Genomic DNA, 8,201 nt, shown 5'->3' on the forward strand with positions numbered 1-8,201 from the left:
TGTGATTTATTCAGGCAAAGATTCTTTATATCATAAAATTATGCGGGTTCTTTATACCCAGTGAGAGGCTTTGAATGTATCCTCGTATGGAAAATCATACTTTGTACTACTTTTAGAGAAGTGTATATTTATCTCTCAATGATTCTCAATCTGCAGGTTATACTTAGTGATGGGAACTTGTCAACTTTAGCGAATATGAAGCTTAACTTGGAACTAAACCATCTGAGAACTGGAACGCAGTTACTAGACCACCATAGGAATTGCAATACGGTAAATTTATAATTATTTCTGCTGTATGTTTTGAATTTCTTTCTTAGTTTTTTCGAGCTCCTTTGGTTTGTGATGTTAATCTACCTAAAGGCTCTGTCATGACTGTGAGGTTCTGCTTTAAGAGTCAGTCTGTATGATAGAAATTGGTGTAATAATTCCCTGGCAGCTGTAAGTTCTGTGGTGAATATTCTGTTCATAATTTTTATACTTGGCTTTCCTCTCCTCAGAGTGATTTTGACACCAATATACATTGTTTTTTGCAGAGTCCCAAATTGTGTCATTGATGTGATATTTTGAGAATAATAACACGCGTATGTCAGATCAATTATAGTACATGTAGTTTAATTTCAGAAGCTTGTTCACATGGTTGTTTTAGCATAAAGACACTGATAGTCTGATATATGTGTTTGCTAATTAATAGTATAATTAGTATGATCGTTGTTGTCATCCACAAATTTATTGGGGAATAGGATTTAGTGCTTGTGTGGGATTTATTTTCTGAGAAGTGAACTTTTTAGAGAATGTATGATTAATAAGTAGGTAAATTTTAAAGGAAAATGTGAAAATAATTTTTTTAGAGAATGTGTGATTGAAATTGAGCGGGAAGTGATTCTCTAAAAATCACTTTCACAAGGGCTTAGTTTTTTATGGTATTAGAATAATTAAAGTGTTAAAACAAATTATGTCAAGACCTTTGGGCCTAATGCATCATTGGGTGCTTGGAGTCAGTAAGGTGAGACCAGATTTACAGTGAAAAATAACCTTTTTTACTTGTTTATCCATCCATGATCACCCTATACAAAAATGTAATCTACAAAATATCACTAATTACCTCTAAACATTTGTGGTTTATAGTAGATTTTGTTTACTAGAACGAGCCCCATATATAAAAGGTCTCCAACAGTATCCATAGAGGAGTTGTAGGAATCTGAAATTTCTTTCTCCGTCATTCTCTTTGAAATCACGAACTAACAGAAGAAGAGGTTAGAGAGGAATGTGGTAGGCACACTAATTTGCCCTGTGAGAGGAATTGGTGGGCAGAATATTTCTGGTGTGATATGTAGTTCTTGTATTTTACATTAATTCAACATGACCTTTGATTGTCTGAAGTGTTGACCGTCTTTGTAGAACTGCTATCTATCAAACTATATTGGACCATCCAAAACCCTTTTGGACTTGCAAAACTTCTTTAGCTTGATTTCTTTTCATCGTCTCATACTCTTACTCACTATTTCCAAAAGTGCCGAAGGCACATGTTTTGAGAAGCCTCAAAGCATACGCTAGAGCTTTGTTATCTCTCCGTTCACGCCACATGGCATAAGCCTCAGGATTGTTGAGGTTTGCGCTCTTAGTTTTGCCTTTCTTGTAGCCTCAGCCTTTTTTTATAGTTCTGAACGTTCAAGGGTTTACTGGTTTGTTTTAAACATAGTCAGTGTAGGTACTGTGCTTACTGAGGACTTAGTCAAGTAGTTGGTTAGAGATTGACAGCTATGCTACAGTAAAACATAATACTCCATACCAGGTCAGCCGTGGTACCTTAGGTGCTTAGATCACATGTACAACTGTGACAAGACCAATCATTGACAACGTTTTGGGTTACACATGGCTTCTCGTATCTTTGAATTTAGTGATCTTGTTCTCTAACAAGCAGCCACATGATATGTCGTGCTCCATGTAGAGAAGTGCACATGCTCATCTTATCGTATTATGAGTACCTGATTGATAGTCTAAGAACTAGGAAACTTAAAATTCTAGTGCACATTTCTAACGTCTTCAAGAATATGCTCCTTTTACTTGGATTCTATGAACTTTTTCATATAACGTACAAGTTGAGCGTTCTTTCAAATTACTGGTAGCTAACTTATTCTTAAATCATTACAAAATAAAATGTTGAACAAATACATTTTGCACATTAATAAGATTTTTTGAAGTTTCAAAGTATGTCTGAAGCAAAATCATTATATTTTATAATTGCTATGATGAATATTTACGTGCAGAGATGTGAATTGAATTGGTTTCGGACAGATTGTACACGTTTTATGCTTTTTGTTGACTAGAAGTTAACGTTCTCTCACTCTAAAAATTCATTGTGGAATGAGTTGATGAGAGTTGTGGCTGACCTAATACTGAATATAGGTGCAATGTGTTTCCTTGCCATGGGAATCTGCATCAGAAGATGAGCTTCGTTACTTCACGCCCGACATAATGTAAGTGTCTTCATTGTGTGCAATTAGGCATGGTCTGAGTGATAATATATATATATAACTTGATTCATGGTTTTGAGATATCTATTCCAACGCTAGGATTTAATCTCTCAGATTGATTTCTAATAGTCGGCCTAATAATTTAAGCTTTCACATCTCTTACACGAAGAGTGATGAAATAATCTGTAGCTTATGTTGATCCCATTGCTTTCTCTTATATATTTTTGAACTTCTTTTCTGTTTCAAGTAGTTATTATACTTTCTTCACTTTCTTTTCTACAGTTTGGGTGCAGATGTAGTTTACGACCCAACATTCCTTCCACATCTTGTTCGAGTTTTGGTGGTTCTTTTAAGGTGTGAAAATTCAGTTTCTGAAGAAGTTGACGCTGTTAGTGAGTTTGATGCTAGTCAATGCAAAGTGATGAGTAATGCTACCCAAAATGCGGAATTTTCTGGTGATCCTATTCCTTCAGTTAAAGGTCGTGTTGCATATATTGCTTCTGTGGTTCGTAATGTTGATACGCTCCGTTACTTTCTCTCACTCGCAAAACAGTCCAATCTTATTGTCACTGACCTTACCGAAAAGGTCAAGCCATTTAATTTTCTTCCTTACATAAAATCGTATCAGCAATCTGGCATAAAGATGTTCAGAATTTCATAATCGGCAATATGGTGATCTTCTTTGAGTACTCTTCTTGTAAACTTTCAAAATTAGCGCAACTCACTACGGTCTTTATGCTTTGTGTCTGTATTTATCTAAATTGTTGGATTTCTAAGTTTTCCCATATTCTGGGTTTTCCTCTTATTAGATTTCCCGCTTATTTCACTGCAGAAGGCGAGTTGGGAACAGGAACACTTTAAAAAATATAGAAGGCTATGTAAAAATTGAACAACCTAATTTTAATTTTATTGTTTGTATGTTTATTAGAAAAACAAACATGGAGCTTATCAGAATTACTAAAAAAAATGAGAGAAATTTGTATTTTTTCACACAACTGCTTGAATTTGGAATGTGTGTTCAAGGGTGAGGAAGATTAGTTTTCTAGTACTTTATGTTGGAGGTCAAATATTTTTTGTGAATTCTCTCATTGGGTCTTAAAACAAATATACTTAAAATTATGAGCCTTTTGAAAAATCAAATCAAAAGTACAATGAGGTTAAAGCCAACATGTAAAGTTGGATATTTGTAATTAAAGTCGTTCTGTGTAACTTTTTCATTTTAAGGTCGTAAATAGTTTTCTTTTTTCAAATACTTACAAAATAATTATTTTGACTTGTTTGAAAATATAAGACAAAATGTTCTATTAAATGAAAATCAAATTATACTACATGACATTTAATAAGAGTGACATAAATGTCATTCCAAATAAAAACCTTGATTCACAACAAAAAATTAAAGGTAAGAATTAATATCAGTTTAAATGGTTCTTATGATTCATGTTGTTAATCAAAGATTTCTTTTATTAAAAGAAAAGTCAATTACATGGTGTATGATCTTTTAATTTTAAAAATTAATGAATCACTTTCAAAATGCAGGACCAATAGCAAGACAGGACAAAAAAGAAATAGGTAATAATAATAATAAAAATTAGCCAAACATGTTCTGTTTTTTTTTTTTTTAAAAAAGGTCAAATTATAATGTAGATGACATTTTAATTAAAATGTGAAAAAGCATGTTATTTTCAATGAATAGCCCAATTCACATCAAACACGACAGAAAAATGAAAATGTGAGAGTTAAATATTGGTTTAAGTGGTTCTTATAAGCGCATTGTAAGCTTATTCAATAATATTTAGTTAAAAAGTCAAATTATATGATGTGACCTAAGGGCATCAATTTAACTCGCTGGCTCGAACCACCCATGATTCAGCTCGAAAAAAGTTCGAGCCTTCCTAGCTCGAGGCTCTAGCCGAGCCCCTACTAGAGCTGTGTGGCTTGATGAGCCACACTGGCTGGCTTGTTTCACAGGCCATTTTTCGGCCAGGGACAAGCCGATCGTTGAAAAAATGAAATGAACAGAAAAATGAAGCTAGAGGCAGCACATAGCTGCCTATGTTTTATTAAATTTTAAAAAAAATAATTGGCTCGACTCGACTCAGCTCGGCTCAAGTTTAGAACCTCAAGTTTCAGCTTGACTCAACTCGTTGATATTTCTAATATGACTTTTTAATTGAAAAGTAACACATAATATGTGATGTAGAGTAAATTATTGAATGGATTGAAGAAGAATTAAATCACAATGGGAAAAAAAAGTAATAGTGCAAATAGAACATCCGAACTCCGACTAGGGCCCATAATACCATTCCGAAAAGAGAACAATGGGACGAGTAGAAATTATGGATTTTAGCTATCAGAGTTCATTTAGTACTCGAAAATTGCTTTAAAAGTCTTAATGCTATTTTTGTCATTTAGTTTAGGTAAAATTGCAGCTGAAGCTCCAAACCTTTGAAACACTAGCAGACTTTTTCCAAACCTTTGATTTGTTGTATTCGTCACTCTTAACATTTCCAAACATTGTATGTGAGACCCTTTTGGATGGTTTTCGTTCAAAATTCCATCAGTTGAGCAAAAAAAATTATTTTGACCACATTTTAACAATTTTTAGAGGGGCAAAATGATAACTTGCATTAAAATCAAAAATCAAAAAATAAAAGTGGTCTTCTTCTTCCCTCAACCCACCCACTCCCAACTCAAGTATTCGTCACTCTTAACATTTCCAAACATTGTATGTGAGACCCTTTTGGATGGTTTTCGTTCAAAATTCCATCAGTTGAGCAAAAAAAATTATTTTGACCACATTTTAACAATTTTTAGAGGGACAAAATGATAACTTGCATTAAAATCAAAAATCAAAAAATAAAAGTGGTCTTCTTCTTCCCTCAACCCACCCACTCCCAACTCAAACCAAAAATCCATCGGACCACTGCCACCTCCAGCTCTACTTCCACAACCGCTTGCAACCACCCAGCGCAGTCAAACAAAATAAATACTACAATTAAACTCATAACTTTCGGGTATCAGTAACAATCCTGTGGCCCAGAACTATGAAGCTAATTGACTAGAGCAGATCGTGTTCAACTAACGACGTCAGCTGTTTCAATTATTTCCTAATAGCTTTTGACTTCATCAATCTTCTTTTTCCTTCAATTCGCTGATGCCAAGGCGATAGCCGTCACCATAATGCTGTCGTTCACCACCGTTTATCGACACACCCTTTCCTGTTCTTCTTTTAGTTCTTTCCGATCCTCTTCTTTGCTTTTCCTTCCGTCAGACACTCACCAACCGCTTCCAATTTTCGCTGTTGAAAACCTAATTCTCGCATTTTTGCTTCAATGAGCATCGAGGCTCCTAAGAAGTTTTCTCCCGATTCATTTCTAGATTGTAGAGAAAGTGGTATTCTTCACTTTGTCAAGTATCACAGACTCGGAAATGATTTTCATATTGGTAAGTTTTGCATATCCTGTAAATTTGTGTGTATATTTATTTACATTTATCTTCGTTTACTTGTGTGTATAAATTCAGTTCGACTATATATGGGAAACTCCAATTACTTGACAATATGGAATTTTGGTGCAGTCTGAGTTGGGGCATGGTTTTGGGTGGTGTAGGGTAGGAGATGTTTCGAGTGTGGGTGGGTTGGGAAAGAAGAAGACCACTTTTATTTTTTGATTTTTGATTTTAGTGGAAAATTACCATTTTGCCCCTCTGAAAATTGTTGAAATATGGTCAAAATAATTTTTTTGATCAACTGACGAAATTTTGGATGAAAACCGTCCAAAAGGGTCTCACATACAACGTTTGGAATGATTAGTGGTTACAGTTGCAACAAATAAAAGATTCGGAGAAAGTCTGCTAGTGTTTCAAAGGTTTACAGTTTTTGCTACAATTTTCCCTTTAGTTTTATTTGAATTCTTTTCAAATTTTAGTTTGGTTAAACTATATTTTTATGTAAACCCTTATAAATAAAAGGTTAATTCATTATTTTTCATCATCTTTTAAATAATAAAATCATGAGTTTATTCTTTTCATAATTTGGTAGATTTTGAAATTCGTATTTTTAAAGTTTTTACTTGAAATTCTTGTTTTGTTCTACGTCAAATGGTATGAGAATTCGGTTTTTTGTCTGGCTTATTGGCACAAAACGTTCCTCCATTTGGCCTTTAGTGTGTAAAACATCCACACATTTCAATTTTTTTAATTTTTTTGCATTTTTACCCTTATGTCCATGTTTCATTGTCGAAAATGTCCTTATGTCTATCTGCTGTTAGTGCCACCATTAAATGCACAACTGAACTTGATTTTATTTTAAAATAAGAAGGGTAAAAGAGTTAAGCCACTTCGAGAGAGAGAGAGAGAGGGAGAGAGAGAGAGTCTTCTTCCTGCAAGAACATAATAGACACACACACACACAAGCACAGTTTCCTTTTAAAATCTCAACCCTTTACATCTCTCTCTCACCCATTCGCTTTCTCCCATTCTCCTATCATCTCGATTTGTCATCTTGTTGAGGGTAGTATGCATGCAGTGGGCAAACTAGGAGAAATTAATTTCTCGTTGGGGGTTAGATTTTTTATTTTTTACATTTCATTTGTGTGTGTACATTTGTGCACCACCACCAACATCTAATTAGGGATAGTTTTTAATATATATATATATATATTTATTTATTTATTTATTATTATTATTATTATTATTATTTATTATTTTTTTTTTTTTTGGATTTTTGTTGAATGCACTTGTAGTGCATTGAATGTTGGCCTGAATTTTAAATCTTCTTTGTTGATATGTGTGAATCATGAACAGAATAAGAGCCAAAATGTGTCTAAATGTTGTGGTTTTTTGTTGCTGAATGCTGAATAGGATATATAATTTGAACGGAAGCCATGCGCATGTATGGCATTACTCCACTAAGTGTACATCACCTAAGTTTACAAAACCAGATAAAAAGAAAAAAAATGGTTGTGCCATGCGTGTGCAACCGTCCCTACCATGCACATGCATGGTAGTCCAATTGAAATAGATATGATTTGTTTTTGAGATTGTTTTGAAAACTAGTTATTTTTCAAGTAAATTAAGATTTTTTTTTATGTTCGAATATATAAGGTATATTCATCGTACAAACAATACACCACAAAATATTATTTTAAGATATTAATTATAAAGTGAGGATTCACTTTCAATCTTATTCTTAATTGTCCCGACCCACATGGATTGAAACGTCACTATATTTACTGTACTTTAGCCGTAAATTAATTAACTATATTTTTAGTGAAAGATATAAAGATTAAATCTTAGAATTTAATTCAAGAATTTTGTTCTTTTTTTAAAAAAAAAAATAATTCAATACCAAAAGAAAACAACTTCAAAATGGATTATTCTACTTAAACATAATGGCGCCACTTGGGAATTATGGTGTCCATTATGTACCCCAAGTATTGTCCTTTCAATTTTTTTTTTAATAGTTCCATGCATGTAACAACTATTGACATGAAAATTTTTGGCAAAACTTTAAAAGTAATGTTGCTGTTTTAGTTTTATCTCAAACGGTAATTGTCAAAGTAATTTCGTTTGCATAGCTAACGATCTTGAAACTTCATCAAATTTTCATGTAAAGTATGAAGCTCCTTATAATATGATATAGTAAAAAACTAGCTTCCATCAGTATCATATGTGTATTAAAATATTTTTCAAAATCCAGCAACGACCCGGTTGAAAGGTAAACTAGTG

At 33.2% G+C, this 8,201-nt stretch overlaps 1 protein-coding gene across 1 annotated transcript in view; it reads left to right on the forward strand.

The window, feature by feature from the left end:
- The window catches only part of LOC111394211, a 10,285-nt gene extending 7,001 nt beyond the window's left edge, over positions 1-3,284 (forward strand). Inside the window, exons 6-8 of the mRNA XM_023019974.1 lie at positions 62-270; positions 2,407-2,477; positions 2,757-3,284. Coding sequence (XP_022875742.1) covers positions 62-270; positions 2,407-2,477; positions 2,757-3,135 — 659 coding nt within the window. The 3' untranslated portion in view covers positions 3,136-3,284. The remainder of the gene's footprint in view (positions 1-61; positions 271-2,406; positions 2,478-2,756) is intronic.
- Positions 3,285-8,201: the final 4,917 nt, after the last annotated feature.

The sequence above is a fragment of the Olea europaea genome, chromosome 5 (genome assembly GCF_002742605.1).
Source record: "Olea europaea var. sylvestris chromosome 5, O_europaea_v1, whole genome shotgun sequence".
NCBI classification, from domain to species: Eukaryota; Viridiplantae; Streptophyta; class Magnoliopsida; order Lamiales; family Oleaceae; genus Olea; species Olea europaea.